We start from the raw sequence: 19,802 nt of genomic DNA on the forward strand, positions 1-19,802 counted from the left end.
GGGGAGGATGGGTAGGAGTCGGAGTGTGGGAGGAGGGGTGGGGGTGGTGGATGTTGGAGGGGAAGTGACCGCGGAGCGGATTCCCTTGATCTTGGATTCAAGGAAATCCAGCATCTCCTCGCAGTGAAGGTTGGAGGAGATGACCTGCGCGGGGTGGCGGGGGGGACGGAGGAGTCGGGTTGTGGTGGAAAACAGTAGCCTGGGGTTGTTCTTCGCCTCCAGGATTATCCTGGAGTAGAAGGACGACTTGGCAGCTCGTGAGATGTACCGCAGGGCGAGGAATAGCGATATCTCTGTGTCGGCCTGGCTCAGTGGTAGCGCTATCACCTCCGAGTCAGAAAGTTGTGGGTTCAAAACCCCACATCACACTTGGAATCACACGGTATAAGCTGACACACTTATGCAGCGCTGGAAGTCGTGTTGTATTCTCAGAGACACCATCCTTCAAATGAGACATTAAGCCGACATCCCGTCTGTGCCCTGTTCAGGTGCCTGTTAAAGAACCCATGTTACTTGTTTTTTTCCCTCAGTTCTGCCCGATAATACTCCCAGATCATTTTTTTTATATGTTGCAAGATTGATGGATGCGGTTGGTGAGCGTGCGGGTGGGGGTTGCTGTAAGTGGAGGAGGGGGTGAGGTATGTGTGGAGGTGAGGTGTGTGTGGAGGTGGGGGTGATGGTGTGTGTAGGTGGGGTGGGGTTAATGTGTGCGCGCGCGTGTGGGGTGATGGGGGGTGTGGGGGGGTAGGGTGATGTGTTTGTGTGTGTGTATTTGGTGGTGGTGGTGGGGGGGGATTTTGTGTGTGTGTGTGTGTGTAGGGTGTGATGTGTTGCCCAGCAAAGCTTTGACGCTCTCTCCTCCTCAGGTCACCATTTTAAGGCCCACAAAGCGGTGCTGGCCGCCTGCAGCCAATTCTTCTGTCGCTTTTTCCAGGATTTCAGGGAGGAGCCTCTGGTGGAGATTGAAGGTGAGATGTTCGCTCGTCAGATGATATCATCATTAATAATAATAATAATAATAATGTTACATCCCATGCCGCGCCTCTCACATCGGGTGGACGTCTCAAAGCGCTTCACAGAATTCACCGTAAAGAGCAGTGACTGCTCGGGTGCACATCCGTGACTGTCCAGCACCTTGGGACATCCTCCCAAAGTGAAAGCTCAGGCTCCTTCTCTGTCTGTGCAAAGTGTTCAGGACTCTCTCCTTATGAAAGCCACTAAATAAGTGCAAATGATTGTAGTTAAAGCATTTTGAGATGCCCCAGGCTCTTAATAATAATAATAATCCTTGCATTTGATATAGCGCTTTTCACGTCGGGAGGACGTCCCAAAGCGCTTCACAGAATATACTGTAAAGGGAATTGACTGTATATTTGTGGGCGAACGCGGCAGCCAATTGCGCACAGCAATGTCCCACAAACAGTCGTAGATTGAAAATGACCAATTTATTATTGTTTTGGTTTTGGAGGTTATTATTAGGCTCTGTGTGGAGTAAGGAAACTTGCCCAAAGTTTCGCCCTCTGCCTGGATTGAACTCAGGTCTCTCACTTGCAAAGCGAGTGCTCTAACCACTGAGCTACAGGACTCCACTTCTCAAACTCAAGATCCTCATCCTCACCTACAAGGCCATTCACGGCCTCGCTCCCTCCTACCTCTCTGACCTACTATCCCCCCCCCGTACCCTCCGTTCCTCGGCTCCGGTCTGCTCCACATCCCCCGCCCCACCGCCCGACCATCGGTGGCCTTCAGCCTCTCAGCCCGAGGCTCTGGGACTCCATCCCCAGTGCCTTCGACGCTCCTCCCTTTCCTCCTTCAAGGCCGGTCTCAAGACCTTCTCTCTGACCTTCAGCCTTCAGCTCCGCTCTCGACTCTCTTCCCCCTCCTCGCTCCCTCCTCCCTCCCCTCACCCTGACCATTTCCCCCCCCAATGCTCGGGTCCTGACCCAACTGTACAGCGCCTTGGGACGTCCTCCCGACGTGAAAGGCGCTCTATAAAAGGAATCTTGTTGTTGTTGTTCTTATTCTATTCTAATAATAGGATCTCTATTCTGCTCAACGTTTACTATTTTACAATTGTTATGATTGTTAATATTGTTCTTTTTGTTACTAAGTCATCATAATTGTTACTTTTGTTGGTAAAATTGTTACGAATGTCGTTAAAATTGTTACCAATGTTGGTATAATTGTTACTATTCTAATTGTTGCTAATGTTGGTATAATTGTTACTATTATTCTACTTGTTACTATAATAATAATAATAATAATAATCCTTGCATTTGATATAGCGCTTTCACGTCGGGAGGACGTCCCAAAGCGCTTCACAGAACACACTGTAAAGTGAATTGACTGTATATTTGTGGGGGAACGCGGCAGCCGATTGCGCACAGCAATGTCCCACAAACAGTCGTGGATTGAAAATGACCAATTTATTATTGTTTTGGGTTTTTGGAGGGATTATTATTATAAGCTCTCGTTGTTGTTCTTGTCACAGGGGTGAGTAACCTGGCGTTCCGTCACTTGATCGAGTTCACCTACACGGCCAGGCTGATGGTGCTACAGGAGGAGGAGGCGAGCGATGTGTGGAAGGCGGCCGAATATTTACAGATGGAGGAGGCCATTAAAGCTCTCAACAACAGGTAATGTCATCGGGAGGTGTACAAACCCCTCACTCGTACATGGACAACTGCTGGACTCTAACCAGCTAAATCCACACAGCTTGGCCGTTGATGTCGCTGTCTGGCCAGCTTTCCCGCTGCTCGTCCAGTTAGGACCACCCTATCCATTAGGGCTTTGGCTGTAGGGTTAACAGGAGCTGAGGGGGAGGATTCCCTGCCCCAGTGACTGGTCGGCCCTTCCAGGTCCTACTGCTGAGCCAGGCTGGGTTATGATGCAAAAAGATTGCAGCGGGACATAGATAGGCTCGGGGAGTGGGCGAGGAGGTGGCAGATGGAATTTAATGTGGGGAAGTGTGAGGTTATTCACCCGGGTAGAAAAAATAGAAAAACAGATTATTTTCTAGAGAGGGAGAGATTAGATAGTGTTAGTGTTCAGAGGGATTTGGGTGTTCGTGTACACCGGTCTCAAAAAGTTAGTTTGCAGTGCAGCAGCAACTAAGATGGCGAACGGCAGTTAGCGTTCATTGCAAAAGGTTTAGAGTACAAGAGTAGGGAAGTCTTACTGCAACTTTATAGGGCTTTGGTGAGACCGCACCGAGAGTATTGTGTGCAGTTTTGGTCCTTATTTAAAAAAGGACACACTTGCCCTCGAGGGGGTGCAGCGTAGATTCACTCGGTTAGTTCCTGGGATGAGGGGACTGACCTATGAGAGGCTGAATAAACTGGGGCTGTATTCTCCAGAGTACAGAAGAATTAGGGGAGATCTTATTGAAACATATAAGATTCTTAAAGAGCTGATAAAGTAGACACTGAGGGTCTGTTTCCCCGGGAGGAGAATCTATAACCAGGGGTCACAGTCTGAAAATTAAGGGTCAGCCTTTTAGAACAGAGTTGAGAAAACATTTCTTCACTCAGAGGGTAGTGAACTTATGGAATCCACTACCCCAGAAGGCTGTAGATGTCAGTCCTTGAACATCTTCAAGGCTGAGACTGATAGATTTTTAAAAAAACAGAGGGTTTAGGGGATATGGGGAGAGGGCGGGTAATTAGAGTTAGGTCTGAAGATCAGCCATGATCTTATCGAATGGCGGGGCACAGGCTCGAGGGGCTGAATGGCCTACTCCTGCTCCTGTCTCAGTGTATCTGACAGCGATGATCTGGGTTTACTTTTCAATCCCATTTACACTGTTACACACCTCTGCTCCCCTCTCATCGTCTTCTCATCAACCCCTGGTAACAGCCTGAGTCTGTCTAAATACATCTAAACTCAAGGCCTCTTGTTCTACTGTCTCAACTGACAGCATACGGGACTCATCCCTTCCACTTACACACCTCTGGGACGTCCCCTCTCAGCTCTGTCTCTCAACCCTGAACCAGCCTGCTCTAATCATACACCTCACTGCTCTCCCTCCTAACCTGGGATCAGCCTCACTGCTCTCCTCTGTCTCTAACACTGGGATCAGCCTCACTGCTCTCCTCTGTCTCTAACACTGGGATCAGCCTCACTGCTCTCCTCTGTCTCTAACACTGGGATCAGCCTCACTGCTCTCCTCTGTCTCTAACACTGGGATCAGCCTCACTGCTCTCCTCTATCTCTAACCCTGGGATCAGCCTCGCTGCTCTCCTCTGGCTCTGACACTGGGATCAGCCTCGCTGCTCTCCTCTGTCTGTAACACTGGGATCAGTCTGGCTGCTCTCTCTGCATAGTCTTTAGCGCACGGGTGGCCCTTACGTTGTGATCAGAGCTGTCAGAAAAGGTGCTGCCTGACCAGACGCTATACGGCCTGAGAATGGTGTCTGGGGATCTGAACTCAGCTGTTTACCTGTTTGTTGCCGCCTCACACTGTCTTCGCGCTGTTCCCAATGTCCGCCTGACCGTCTCTGCTCCCGTTTTGTCCCAGGAACAAAGCTTCCTCTCCGGCCAGCAGTGCCGAGGGGGCCGGGGGAAGGAAAGCCAAGAAGCGGACCATCGCCGAGACGTCCAACGTGATCACGGAGACGCTGCCGTCCATCCAGGAGCCGGAGACGCTGGAGATCGAGCAGGACGGCGCCGTGTTTGCGGCCCAGATCGTGGAGATCGAGGCAGCCCCCAGCGTGGGGGATGCCGGAGAGGGGCGGCCCGGGGCCGAGGAGACGGCCAAGGCCTGCCGCGAGGTGGAGGAGGACAGGCCGGAGGGGGCAGCCGAGGCGGGAGAGGTCAGCAAAGTCACTGCAGCCTCTTCAGAGCTGCCAAACACCAACATGAGACAAAAGTCAATCCCAATTCAAATTTATACACCGTCTCAGAGTCCTGGATGGGCACCTGAGCTAATGATAATAATACTAATAATCCTTGCGATGGATACAGCGCCTTATCATGTTGTTGAGACGTCTCACAAAGCGCTTCACAGGATATACTGTAAAGCAGAACAAAAACAGAAGTCGCTGGGAACCCTCAGCAGGTCAGGCAGCATCCATGGAGAAAGGAAAGTGACTCAATGTTTCAGGTCCACGACCCTTCGTCAGAACAACCCCGCCCTTTGTTTTGCATCATTAACACCTCTTTAACCCATCATCCCCCGTCCTCTACCCCATTGTCTCCTTTGTCTTCCTTGCCCTGACTCCCCCCTCCCTGTTAGCCCTTAAAAGCCTCTCCCCCTCCAGAGTGCCCCAGTTCTGACGAAGGGTCGTGGACCCGAAACGTTGACTCGTTTTCCTCTCTCCACAGATGCCGCCTGACCTGCTGAGGGCTCCCAGCGACTTGGGTTTTTGTTTCAGATTTTCAGCATCTGCAGTATTTTGTGTTTTGTTTGTACTGTAAAGTGAATTGACTGTATATTTTGTGGGTGGAATGCTGCAGCCAATTGCGCACAGCAGCGTCCCACAAACAGTCTTGGATTTTTTTTTTGGAGGGATCATTACCCCCGGAAAGCGATCCACCAATCAACTAACAACCAGGTTCCTACTCACTGCTGATAAACAGAGGCGTGTGGAGTAAGGAAACTTGCCCAACATTTCGTCCTGCCAGGAATCAAACCCGGGTCATCTTGCTTACGAGGCAAACGCACTAACCACTACTCTATGGGACTCTACTTACACATGTGTCTAACTCGCCACTCCTGATAACTCGTCACCCTCGTCAGTGATGAGGTATCAGGAGTATAGACTATGTTATCAGTATGTTAGTATGATAAGTGTTACTGTCTGCTCTGTAGGGGGAGTCGGTGGGCTCTGCATTGGCCCTGTTGGCTGACATCACTAGCAAGTACCAGCAGGACGAGAGGGAGCGGGAGCTGGAGAAGGACGGGGAGGCGGGGGCTGCCGTGCGGGAGGTGGGGGCGGAGGCGGGGGTCCATGTGGTCGAGGTCCTGGCTCAGGGAGACAAGCTGTTTTGCTGTGAGAAGTGCAGCCGCTCGTTCAGACTTTACTACCACTTTAAGGAGCACCTGAAGGTTCACTCGGGTGAGATCTACGCCTGTCACCTGTGTAACAAGCGCTACACAAGGGAGAGCGCCTGGAAACAGCACCTGGCCTGGCACCAGGAGGAGGAGGCCGGCAGCAAGAAGCCTCGCTGTATGCGCAAGGTCCACGTCTGCCAGTACTGCCAGAAGCAGTTTGACCACTTTGGACACTTTAAAGAGCATCTCAGGAAACACACGGGTAAGACACCCTGCTCCAGGTGCCGCTATGCACCCCGCCACCAGGTGGCAGCACCTCACCAGGTAAGTGGCTTCTTCCAAGCCGGATCCCGAGGCGGCCATTTTTTTCTCCTCGGAGGAGGACGATTTTTGGTTTGTGAATTTTAGCCCCGAAAATCAGGATTGAAGGTTTCTTTCTGGTTATATGTTTCCTGGTGCTGACCTGCGCAGGAATGGCCACCCAACCCCCCACCACATTGTCCTTTGGGTGAGATGGTAAACCTCACTCCCTGTCTGTCCCTGTTCAGGTGGGCGTTAAAGATCGTGTGGCACTTAATGGGAAGGAGAAGGGAGTTTCTCTTTCGGTGTCCTGGCTGACAATCCGCTAACTAAAATTGATCGTTCATTTCACGGATATTTCTGAGATGTTGCTGTCATGTTTGCCTAAAAATACAATTTATATTTACTGTCTATAGTGACTTTCAAATAGGAAGAACGTCTCAAAGCGCTTAAAATACACAGTCACTCCACTTTACAGTTAATCCTGCGAAGAGCTTTGAGACGTCCTCCTGACTTGAAAGGTGTTGTGTCAAACGTAAGGATTATTATGATTAATTTATAGGGGAGATTGTCAACCAGGAAACCAGGAGAAACTCCCTTCTCTGAGATTCACCCAGTAACTCCCTCTATATATAGCACAGACACACACACACCACATGTACAGGCAGAGACGAACAAACACATGCGTGAGCAGATGGTTCCAGCCACGCCCAGTCCTGTCCGGATGTACAGATCGATTTCAAGCTCCTCACTCTCTCATGTACAAATCACTTCCTGCCCTGGCACCTCCCTACCTCTCTAACCTTACATCTTACTGTTTCACCTGCTGCCTCTGCTCGGCTGTTCTTGATCACCTCCGCTCCACCATCGGCAGCCGAGCTTTCAGCCACTAACGCCCTGAAACAGTGGAATTCTCTGCCTCAATCCCTCTCCTTTCCCATCTTCAGATAACATCCCTGTGTGAAGGGCTGTATATAAATTCAAGTTATTTTCATCGCACACAAAATCCACAGTCAATATGCTTTACTTTGAAACGTCTTGATGACGTGATAAGGCACTGTATCAAATGCAAAGACTAGTTGATGGCGGAGGCGGTGGCTGAGGGAAGCACTGTGTGTGACTGTGTCCTGCCAGGCCTGGGGAAACGATGAACTGATGCCCTTTTTTTCCCCTCTTGGATCAGGAGAGAAACCCTTCGAGTGTCCGAACTGCCACGAGCGGTTTGCGAGGAACAGCACACTGAAATGTCACCTGGTGGCTTGTCGCACTGGCGTGGGCGCCAAGAAAGGCCGCAAGAAGCTGTACGAGTGCCAGGTACAGGCGCAACCCACCCTCGCTCACACCAGCCCCCACCCTTTGGAACTCCATCCCACATTCCCTCCGCCTGGATCCTTCCCCAAGGCCCATCTCAAGACCCTCCTCTTTGACCGAGCCTTTGATCACCCTCCCTACCCTGAACCTAATCCCCAGCTCGGGTCCAAATCTCTGACTGTCCAGCGCCTTGGGACTTCCTCCTGACATGAAAGGCGCCGTGTAAATGTAATATGTTGTTGTTGTTGAGCTCACAGTCCAGGCTGAGGCTCCAGTAATGGAGTGAGCGCCGCATTGTCAGTGAGTGATGCTGTCCTTCGGATAATAATAATAATAATAAGCCTTGCATTTAATATTGCGCTTTTCACATCTTCTCGATGTCTCAAAGCGCTTCACAGAATATACTGTAAAGTGAATTGACTGTATATTTGTGGGCGAACGCGGCAGTCAATTGCGCACAGCAATGTCCCACAAACAGTCGTGGATTGAAAATGACCAATTTATTATTGTTTTGGGTTTTGGAGGGATTATTATTAGGCTCTGTGTGGAGTGAGGAAACTTGCCCAAGGTTTCGCCCTCTGCCTGGAATTGAACTCAGGTCTCTCGCTTGCAAAGCGAGTGCTCTAACCACTGAGCTGCAGGACTCCACATGTTAGAGATCCCTCACGGAACTATTGGAAAAGAGAATGGAGTTTCTCTCTCTCCTGGTGCCCTGGCTGACAATGTCCACTTGCTTGTTCACTTGGTGGCTGTTTGTGGGGCATTCCTGATATTTTGGTGCTTTGTTGGCGAAATGTAAAATTTCGTTCAAATTTAATTCGTCAAAAGTTTTGCGGCAGCTGATTTGCTCACAGCGAAGTCCCACAAACAGCCGTGAAGGAACGAGGGATTTTATAATAAATAATAATAATAATCCTTGCATTTGATATAGCACCGTATCACGTGGTTGAGACGTCTCAAAGCGCTTCACAGAATATACTGTAAAGTGAATTGAAGGTATATTTTTGTAGGTGAAATGCGGCAGCCAATTGCACATAGTTGTGGATTGAGGGATCAAATTATTATTATTTTTTAAATTTGAAGGGATTATTATCCCCGGAAAAGCGATCCGTCAATCGACCAACAGCTACTTACTGTTAGGTAAACAGAGGTGTGTGGAGTAAGGAAACTTGCCTATAGTTTCGCCCTGTCCGGGAATCTTTTAACGTCCACCTGAACAGGGCTCAGACGGGGAGTTCGGTTTAACCCCTCACCCGAAGGATGGGTTTCTGACAATGCGGCGTTCTCTCCCCCCAGCGCTGTGCATCAGTCTGGTCTGTGAGCTCATTAAGACCTCGAACCCACAATGTTCTGACTCGGAGTCGAGAGCGCGAGGTGCCGAGCCAGGCTGACGCACAACAAACTCTTTCAGGGATTGTGAAGCAGTGGGAGTGACAACAACAACAACTTGCATTTACACAGCGTCCCTCACGCAGGCAGCGTCCCAGAGCTTGGCAGTGGCGGAACACGATTCAGAGCTGGGGGAGGGGGTGGCGACCGTAGGCACGGTGGAAGAGGAAGGTCTTCAGGCGTGACCTGAAGATGGGGAAGGAAGGGGCAAGGCGGCGGGATAGAGGAAGAGTGTTCCAGAGTTTCGGGGCCTAGTGGCTGAAAGCGTGGCCACCGATGGTGGAATGGAGGGGACGAGAGACATGCAGGGAGTCGGTCGAGCAGATAGTGGGTTGGGGAGGAAGCTCGGAGAGGGAGGGAGGTGACCCAGGTGGGGTTTGACTGATTGCTGTCTGCTCTCGGCAGGTTTGCTGCAGTGTCTTCCCGAGCTGGGACCAGTTCAAGAGCCACCTGGCGGTGCACACGGGGGCCAAGCCCAACCATTGCACTTTGTGTGACATGTGGTTCATGCGCCCGGGCGAACTGCGGCAGCACCTGAGGGAGGTGCACGGCCTGGCACAGCTCGAGCCAGAGGCTGAACCCGAACCAGAGCCAGAGCCAGAGCCGGAGACAGACCCCGAGCTCTCCCACATCGTGGTCCCCATGGAGCTGATCGAAGCTGAAGCTGTGGCCGGCGAGACCGTCATCGAGCAGGTCACCGTGTAGCGACCATCACCGGCAAGAGCAGCCACGCACTGTCACACTCACCCACACTGTCACACTCACAGTCACACACACACACTGTCACACTCACTCACACTGTCACACTCACCCACGCTGTCACACTCACTCACACTGTCACACTCACCCACACTCTCACACTCACTCACATATTCACACACACTGTCACACTCACTCACACTCACACTGTCACACTCACTCACATTGTCACACTCACCCACACTGTCACACACTCACATTGTCACACACTCACACTAACACACTCACTGTCACCCTGACACACTCATTCACTCACTCACTCACTCCCTGACACGCTCATTGGCACACTGTCCCACGCTCAGTCACACTGTCAGCCACGCATGTTCACACATACTTGATCTCACACACACTGACACGTCAGGTCCCCACACATCCAACCACTCACTATCTCATACACACACACACTCTCTCACACACACATATACACATACTCACGCACTCTCTCTCACACACACACACACATACATACACACACGCACTGTTTCTTTCTAACCCACACATGCACAGACGCACATTGCCCAGTATCCTGGGCTGGTATCGTGGTACCAGCCGGACAAAACGCCCTTTGCCAACCTGCCAAGGACCAGGTGACAAAGAGCAGCCCCTGAAGTTGGCACTTTGTTTCTCGGATCCCCTCCCCCCAAGTCGGTACTTACTATTTCAACTTGTAGATTTATCTGGATCTTCGTTGAATGGAAACGTTGATGTGAGATGGCTATCGCTGTCATTGCCAACTGTGACACTCGTCCCCCCCGACTGAGAGAACAGCAAAGACTCCCCCCCGGACACGGACACAGAGACCCTCTGAACTCTCGCCCCCCACCCCACTGTTCTCAGACTTTAGCACTTGCTGACCACAGAGTTCAAAGCCACAGCATTAACACGGAGGAAGGGAGACCAGGAGAGCGAGATCTGCATGGCTCATGGCAACTGAAAGACTGGCTCCCCTCCCTCACTCCTCACTGTGCATTTCCCTAGTCTTCGTTCTTCACTCCTCGCCCTCTCTCCTCGCCCTCGCTCTGACCCTGAAGAGGACCAGCTGAACTCAATGCCCCACAGGACGGACGTGCTGAGGACAGGTGAAGATGTCAGAGCGCAGACCTCTGCAGAGACTCCCACCCCCCAACCCCCCACCACCACCACCACCGGTGTGCTCGGAAGCAGAGTCTGACTGTTCTCTGTGCTGCACTCAGTCTGAGCGAGGGGTGGGGTGGGGGGGGGTTTAGGGGAGGGGGGTTGTGGACTCTGGTGCAGTTCCTGGACCCAGTGGACATTCCACTCCACCATCACTGATGTTTGTACATATTAAGAGGGGTTCAATGGCAGTGAAACCCACCAACCAGCCTGTGAATAAAAACAGCGATTGGTATCTAGACCACAGGGTCCCGCACACACTTTGTGTGTCAAATACACATTCACACCTTTATTATGGCTTGTAATGCAAGTTAAAGCCTCAGCCATTCACATGTTCATCTCTGGGACAGATAGTTCTGGGTTGTTCTGGGTTTGAGTTCCTCCCAGACTGGGAACTGAGCTCAGTCCAAGCTGATGCTCCAGTGCAACGATGAGGGAAGAGAGAGAAAGAGACGCATTGTAAAAGACGCCGTCCTTCAGAGGAGACGTTAAACCGAGCTCCCGTCTGCTTGTTCAGTTAATCCTCCAGATAAAATTGATCATTCGCCTCACTGCTGTTTGTGGGATGTTGATGTGCGCAACCCTCTCCCTTCGCCTCGCCCCCTCTCCCTCCGCCTTGCTATCTCTCTCCCTTCGCCTCACCCCCTCTTTCCCTCCGCTTCCTCTCTCCCTCCACCTCCCTCTCTCTCTCCCTCCACCTCCCCCCCCCACTCCCTCCGCTTCACCACGTCTCCCTCCGCTTCTATTCCTCCGCCTCGCTCCTTTCCCTCCACTTCTCCCCCCCTCTCTCCCACCTTGTCCCCTATCCCTTGCTCCTCGCACTGAGGAGGGTTGCGTAGCACTGAGACCCGTCATTCAGCTCAGAGTTTGTGCCTGTGTTTACACCATGTAAGTCCTCTCCTGAACCCCTCCAGCCCCTTCCCTCTCTGTGAGCAAGAAAAGGACCAATCATTTGGTAAACATGTTTTAGAAAGCTGAACTGGCTCCACAGTGAAGTGCTTGGCAACTGTGCCGGTCTCCAGTCCGGTTCCAAAGCCAGGCAGGTCCGCAGTATTCCAGGGCACCCACTGCCCGACCTGAGCTCCCCCTCAGCTCCTGTTAACCCTACAGCCAAAGCCCTATCGCGTTTCTACAGTTTGTACAAAAAAACTGTCTTCGGAATTTCTGTGTGATCTTCAATAATTAGCTAATTATTAATCAATGCCGCATTATTGATTAATAATACTTTGGTCACTCAATCCCCGGCTGTTGGTGGGACGCTGCTGGATGCAATTGGCTGCTGCGTTTCGACCACAAAATACACAGTCAATTCACTTTACAGTGCATTCTGTGAAGCGCTTTCAGAAGTCTCGAAGACGTGATAAGACGCTGTATCAAATGCAACGATTATTATTAGGGTGGTCCTTCCTCGCTGGACAACCACTGGGAAAGCTTGTCAGACAGTGATATCAATGGCCAGCTATATGACTTCACCTGGTTCGTCTCCAGCAGTTATTTCACACTCTGGGTCTGGCCATACTGTGCCTATTACTGTCGGGATCAGGTAAGCACGGTGTGCTCCTGGGGAGAGAGTGCACGTACGTCATGGATCCCAACATGAACCACGACTTCTGGATGTTTCCCTTTCCCCCCTGTAAAATGTTTTGCACCAATCCTGGCACCAGGGAGGCAACATGCCACGCGAGTCACGTCATTGGTTGCAGAAACGTCTCTCTACTTTCACCAGTGTGTCCCCAATTGCATTGACACTCTTCCCTGTGTTCCTCTGGGCATCCATTGGTTTTTGACTCCTCTCCCCAGACGTGTCATCACCCTGACTGGTATTCAGTACAGAGAACCGCTTTGCGAGTGCCACACTCAGGAGATTCCTACACTGTCCGTGCCCTCTTCCTACCAGGCCAGGTGGTCAACCACTCGCTCTCCTCATGAACCCTCTGGCTGTGGGGTGACCACCTCCTGAAACGTTCGATCCATGAACTCTTCAGCCTCCCGTATGCTATGCAGTGGCACCAGCCTCTCCCAGAGCTCAGAAACCCTGAGCTCAAGCTCAAGCAGCCGGAGGAGGCACTTCCACACACGTGTCTATCCAGGGCAAGCAAAATATCCTGGAGTTCCCACATGGCACACATTGTGCATTCAACCGGTCTGAGCTGCCCTGCCATATTCCCAGACATGTTTTTTTTACAATGTTAATAAAACTTACATATTTTATAATAATGCACCTCTTTCCCCCTCTGCACAGAATTCCCACTCTCACCAAATTCCTAAACAGATTTCTCACTCGGTTCCACCTCACTCAGTTCCCGCCTCGCGCTGCTGGGCTGTCTGCTCGTTTCGTAAGGTTCTGCCCTTATCTCTTTCTTCTGTTGCTAGGTCCACAATGTGTTACTTCCCTTAATCTTAACCCTGTTTTTACTGCTCTGATACTTCTTATCACAGTTTTTTTTAGAAGGCCTTTCTTTGTTCAGGCCAATCATTTGGTTGTAGGTTCCTGGTAGCTTTGTCTAATGTCTGGTACTATCTTCATGTTTTTCCGAACTGCCAGCTATGTGCCTCACACACGCATTCCTCTCTTTATTACAACGCCCAGTGTTCTAGCCGAAGATTCCCCCAAAACAATAATAATAAAACATGGCCCCAACTCAAACCATCTTTTGCAGAGCCTCCGCACACCACTTAACACCTTTAAAATAGGGCCTTTAATATGCAGCTTGGAAAGGTAGAATTGGATAGAATCATGGAATCATACAGCACAGAAGGAGGCCATTCGGCCCATTGTACCTGTGCCAGCTCTTTGGAACAACGACAACAACAAGATTCCATTTATAGAGCGCCTTTCACATCGGGAGGACGTCCCAAGGCGCTGTACAGTTGGGTCAGGACTCGAGCATTGGGGGGAAATGGTCAGGGTGAGGGGAGAGAAGGGAGGGAGTGAGGAGGGGGTAGAGAGTCGAGAGGGGAGCTGAAGGCACCGTCAAAAAGAAAGGTCTTGAGACCGGCCTTGAAGGAGGAAAGGGAGGAGGCGAAGAAGGCACTGGGGGATAGAGTTCCAGAGCCTCGGGGCTGAGAGGCTGAAGGCCCGGCCACCGATGGTAGGGCGGTTGGGGCGGGGGATGTGGAGCAGACCGGAGCCAGAGGAATGGAGGGTACGGGCGGGTAGGTAGGGGGATAGTAGGTCAGAGAGGTAGGAGGGAGCGAGGCCGTGAATGGCCTTGTAGGTGAGGATGAGGATCTTGAATTCGATCCTCTGGGGGATGGGGAGCCAGTGGAGGCGTCCAAGGGTGGGAGTGATGTGGTCGCGGTGTCTGGTGCGGGACAGTACACGAGCTGCAGAGTTCTGAATGACCTGCAGTGTGGAGGGAGGGCCGGGAAGGCCGACGAGGAGAGAGTTCCCATAGTCCGGCCTTGAGGTGATAAAGGTGTGGACCAGAGTCTCAGCCGCGTGAGGGGTGAGGTAGTGCCGTAGTCTGGCGATGTTCCGGAGGTGATGGAAGGCGGTGCCAGTTGTGGTGCGGATATGAGGCCAATTGCGCACAGCAATTTAACAAAATGTTAAGTAATTATTACCCCCGGAACTCCACAAATGGCTTTTCCTCCGGCTCCCGCACTGTCTCGTGCGGTGTCCCTCAGGGCTCTGTCCTATGTCCCCTCCTCTTCACCCTCTATATGCTCCCCCTGTGGTGACATCATCCGCAGACATGGGGTTAACTCCCACATGTATGCGGATGACACCCAACTCTACCTTTCCTCCTCTACCCTCAACTCCACGACCCCCGATGTCCTGACAGCTGCCTGTCCGACATCGAGTCCTGGACGAGAGACAACTTTCTTCAGCTCAACGTGCGCAAAACTGAGGCCCTCCTGATTGGCTCACGTCAGCGCCTCCACACCTCAGGCGCTGACACCATCAGCATCCAAGTCTGCACTCTCCACCTCTCAAAGCCATCAGGAACCTCGGGGTTCTGTTTGTCCCTGAGCTGTCCTTTCTCCCTCACATCCGCACCACAACTGGCACCGCCTTCCATCACCTCCGGAACATCGCCAGACTACGGCACTACCTCACCCCTCACGCGGCTGAAACCCTGGTCCACGCCTTTGTCACCTCAAGGCTGGACTATGGGAACTCTCTCCTCGCCGGCCTTCCCGCCACCTCCCTCCACAAGCTGCAGGTCATTCAGAACTCTGCAGCTCTTGTACTGCCCCGCACCAGACACCGCGACCACATCACTCCCACCCTCGCCCTCGCCCTCACCTTCGCCCTCACCCTCGCTCGCCTCCACTGGCTCCCCATCCCCCAGAGGATCGAATTCAAGATCCTCTTCCTCACCTACAAGGCCATTCACGGCCTCGCTCCCTCCTACCTCTCCGACGTACTATCCCCCAACCTACCTGCCCGTAGCCTCCGTTCCTCTGGCTCCGGTCTGCTCCACGTCCCCCGCCCCAACCGCCCTACCATCGGTGGCCGTCAGCCTCTCAGCCCCGAGGCTCTGGAACTCCATCCCCCAGTGCCTTCGCCGCCTCCTCTCTTTCCTCCTTCAAGGCCGGTCTCAAGACCTTTCTCTTTGACCTTCAGCCTTCAGCTCCTCTCTCGACTCTCTACCCCCTCCTCTCTCCCTCCCTTCCCTCCCCTCACCCTGACCATTTCCCCCCTCCTCGCTCCCTCCCTTCCCTCCCCTCACCCTAACCATTTCCCCCCTGCTCGGGTCCTGACCCAACTGTACAGCGCCTTGGGACGTCCTCCTGACGTGAAAGGCGCTCAATAAATGGAATGTTGTTGTTGTTGTAATCACTAACTGTAGGGCCTCACATTATGTTTATGTTGTCGGAAAATCCTGAGAGAAGAGAGGTGTCAGGTGGTGTGTGGAGGCTTTGGAAGGAGATGGTTTGAGTCGGGGCTGTGTTTCTTTTCTGTCAACAACAAAATGACGTGTAAAGCGCCTTTCACATCCCGAGTCGCTGGACAGTCAGAGTTTCTGACCCGAGCTGGGGGTCAGGATCGGGGAGGGGGCAGGGCAGGGGGGAAGCAGGTTGATCGAAAGCACCGTCAAAGAGGAGGGTCTTGAGATGGGTATTGAAGGAGGCAACAAAGCGGAGGGACTGAGGGATGGAGTTCCAGAAGGGGGGGTTTAGAGTGGTGGAAGGCCCATACGCCAATAGTGGGGTGAGCGAGGCGAGGGCCGTGAATCAGGCCGGAGCCCGCTGAGGGGAGAGAGCGAGCAGGATGGTAGGGGGGAGCAAGACCATGGAGGGTCTTGAAGACGAGGACCAGGATCTTGAACTGTATCCTCTGTGTGATGGGAAGCCAGAGGAGTCGGGCAAGGATGGGGGTGATAGGTTCACGGAGCCTGGTGAGGGAGAGGACATGGGCTGCAGAGTTCTGGATGATGTGTGGAGGGAGGAGTTGGGGAGGCCGACAAACAGGGAGTTTGCATAGTCGAGGGTCGATGTAATGAAAGCTTATCCGAGGGTTTCTGCAGTCTATGGTGTGAGCCAATGGCAGACCCGGGCGATGTTGAGGAGGTGGGGGAAGGCAGAGCGGGTCATGGCACAAATGTGGGGTAGAAAGGATAGTTGAGGGTCGAACAAGACGCCAAGGTTCTGGACTGGCTCAGTGAGGTGAAGTGTGCAACCATGGATGGTGATGCTGTCAGCGCCTGAGGTGTGAAGGCGACGGGTTTGACGATTTGATAAGGTGCAGTCAGATCTGCTGATGGACCGTTATGTTCGATTTAAGCCTCGTGCCTTCAGCAGCACATACCTGAGCTTTAAGGGAGTGGAGGTGACTGGTGTACAATGGTGACATATGTGAATAGGAGACAGTTCTGAGCACCAGACGTTGCAGAATCACAAGATGTCATTACTTCCTCCAGCTGAATGACAAGAGGAAACAGCAATCTTTATCCATACACCACAACGTGGAACGTTCAATAGCCACAGTCCATTGCTTTTAATTTGGAGAGAAAGAGGAACTCATTGCCAGTTCAGCATTGAGAGACACTCAAGTTGGACACCGACGATGCTGCCTTTCTGCTTTTGGTTTTCCAGCGTCCTCCTGTGGGGCACAACGCAGACTTCTGGTATGTACTCCCCATCCTCACATTGCTGTACCCCATCACCCCCATCCTCGCCCGACTGCACTGTATTCTCTTCTTTGCTTGTCAGCCTCCCCAACTCCTCCAACACAGGCTGCAGATCATCCAGAACTCTGCAGCCCGTGTCCTCTCACAGACTGGGCTCAGCAACCCTGTCACCCCCATCCTTCTCATCACATAGAGGATACAGTTCAAGATCCCGGTCCTCACCTTCAAAGCCCTCCATGGCCTTGCTCCACCCTACCTCTGCAACCTCCTGACCCCCCTACCATTCTGCCCACTCGCTACCCTCAGCGGGCTCCAGTCTGCTTCACGTCCCCCGCCTCACTCGCCCCACCCTTAGCGGACATGGCTTTCTGCCACTCTGCTCCAACCCTCTGGACTCCATTGCGCAGTCCTTCTGCCTCGTCCCCTCCCTCACCACCATCAAGATCCATCTCAAGATCCTCCTCTTAAACCCTGCTGTTGATCTCTCTGCTCCCTCCCCTGCCCTCCACACCCCCGAATCCCAACCCCCAACTCGGGTGGAATCTCTGTCTGTCCAGAGCCTTGGGAAATCCTCCTGACGTGAAAGGCGCATTACACATGTCATTTTGTTGTTGTTATTCCGGTCTGTAGGTGCGAGGTGGGTGGGGGGGGGGGGTGTGGGGGGGGCTGGTGGGTGGGGGGGTTTGGGTGGGGGGGGGAGTTCGGAGATGTCACAGCAATGTGATGAGTTGCTATATCAAATGCAAGGATTATTATATATTATAACCGGTTACAAGGTGACACTTAACAATGCAGCCCACAGTTTGTGACGGTCTCCAGACCGGGTCCTGAGCCAACCAAGTCCACAATACTCCACAGCGCTGTTGATGACAGCACAGTCCAACTTGGCTCATTGGCAGGACCTGGAAGGGCCGACCAGTCACTGGGGGCAGAGAATCCTCCCGCTCAGCTCCTGGTAACCCTGCAGCCAAAGCCCTCATGGTTAAGGTGACCCTACCTGGACAATTATAATAATAATCCTGGCATGTGATATAGAAAGCTGGACAGTTAGCGCTCTCAATGGCAAGCGATGTTGGTTTTAGATGGTTGGACTCCAGCAGTTACCCCAAAGTACACTCTGGGGTCCCCAAGCCTTAGCTCTTGCCAACCTGTGCCTAATACTCTCCAGAATTAGCTAAGCTGGATGTGTCCCTGCAAACTTGTCCTCCACAAATAATTATCTCCTTCTCTCTTAAAAGTTGATATGGAATCGGCTTCCCTCAGCCTTTCAGGCAATGCATTCCAGATCCCAACAACTCGCTGTGTGGAAACATTTCTCCTCCCCTCCTCTCAGTTCCTTTGTGTGTGTTGGGTGTCTGTGTATGTTTGTGTGTGTTGGGTGTCTGTGTATGTTTGTGTGTGTTGGGTGTCTGTGTATGTTTGTGTGTGTTGGGTGTCTGTGTATGTTTGTGTGTGTTGGGTGTCTGTGTATGTTTGTGTGTGTTGGGTGTCTGTGTATGTTTGTGTGTGTTGGGTGTCTGTGTATGTTTGTGTGTGTTGGGTGTCTGTGTATGTTTGTGTGTGTTGGGTGTCTGTGTGTGTTTGTGTGTGTTGGGTGTCTGTGTATGTTTGTGTGTGTTGGGTGTCTGTGTATGTTTGTGTGTGTTGGGTGTCTGTGTATGTTTGTGTGTGTTGGGTGTCTGTGTATGTTTGTGTGTGTTGGGTGTCTGTGTATGTTTGTGTGTGTTGGGTGTCTGTGTGTGTTTGTGTGTGTTGGGTGTCTGTGTATGTTTGTGTGTTGGGTGTCTGTGTGTCTGTGTGTATGTTTGGTTTCAATGTGTCTCTGCCCACACAGTATTCTCGCACAGCGGATGGACAATGATCGTCCCGGACGAGGTGACGGCTGAGAACGGGGCGACAGCCATTATGTCCCTCTGGTTCTCTCACCCAAATAGCCATTACAGCGGTGACATCACGATCATATGGAGGAGAGATAACAAGGACCTGATCAGCTTTCAGTGCTCCGGGGACAGCGCAGCTCAGGGTCGGCCCCGCAAGTGTGAGACCCGGAAACCGAAGCCCGGGGGCGAGCGGTACCGGCTGCTGGGGGACCCCTGGCATAACAACGCCGCACTGATGATAGACCCCGTGAGCAGTGAGGACCAGGGGGGGTATCTGTGCCGAGTGGAGCTTAACATCGATGGGCAACAGTTTGATTCCCCCAACACCGAGCTGTCAGTGACAGGTGAGGAGACCGGTGTCTGTGCTGCTCTGTGACACAACAACCCGTCGCTGACCCCCCCCCCCCCACCCCCCCAAACCCCTACAATTGGCTCCTCTTCAGATATCTAACCAATTCCCTCCTGAAACCTAACCGGGATCCTCCCTCAACCCCCACTCCCAGCCGGGCATCTCACAACGAATCATAGAATCTTACAGCACAGAAGGAGGCCATTCAGCCCATCGAGCCTGTGCCACCTTTTTGAAAGAACTGCCAACAAATCCCACTCCCCCGCTCTTACCCCAACTGGTCCCACTCCCCCGTACTTACCCCAACTAGTCCCACTCCCCCCCCCACCCCAACTAGTCCCACTCCTCCGCTCTTACCCCAACTAGTCCCACTCCCCCGCTCTTACCCCAACTAGTCCCACTCCCCCGCTCTTACCCCAACTAGTCCCACTCCCCCGCTCTTACCCCAACTGGTCCCACTCCCCCGCTCTTACCCCAACTAGTCCCACTCCCCCGCTCTTACCCCAACTGGTCCCACTCCCCCGCTCTTACCCCAACTAGTCCCACTCCCCCCTCTTACCCCAACTAGTCCCACTCCCCCGCTCTTACCCCAACTAGTCCCACTCCCC

At 52.5% G+C, this 19,802-nt stretch overlaps 1 protein-coding gene across 1 annotated transcript; it reads left to right on the forward strand.

The window, feature by feature from the left end:
- Positions 1–829: 829 nt before the first annotated feature.
- Positions 830–9,774, forward strand: znf131 (zinc finger protein 131; the record flags this gene model as incomplete). Its single annotated transcript, XM_042332034.1, has 6 exons — positions 830–968; positions 2,492–2,636; positions 4,517–4,751; positions 5,816–6,254; positions 7,476–7,606; positions 9,398–9,774. Coding segments are annotated over 6 exons (1,389 nt in total), but the record flags the coding sequence as incomplete, so codon positions are not given.
- Between the last annotated feature and the right edge of the window lie 10,028 nt (positions 9,775–19,802).

The sequence above is a fragment of the Callorhinchus milii genome, unplaced genomic scaffold, assembly GCF_018977255.1.
Source record: "Callorhinchus milii isolate IMCB2004 unplaced genomic scaffold, IMCB_Cmil_1.0 Scaffold1, whole genome shotgun sequence".
NCBI lineage: Eukaryota > Metazoa > Chordata > Chondrichthyes > Chimaeriformes > Callorhinchidae > Callorhinchus > Callorhinchus milii.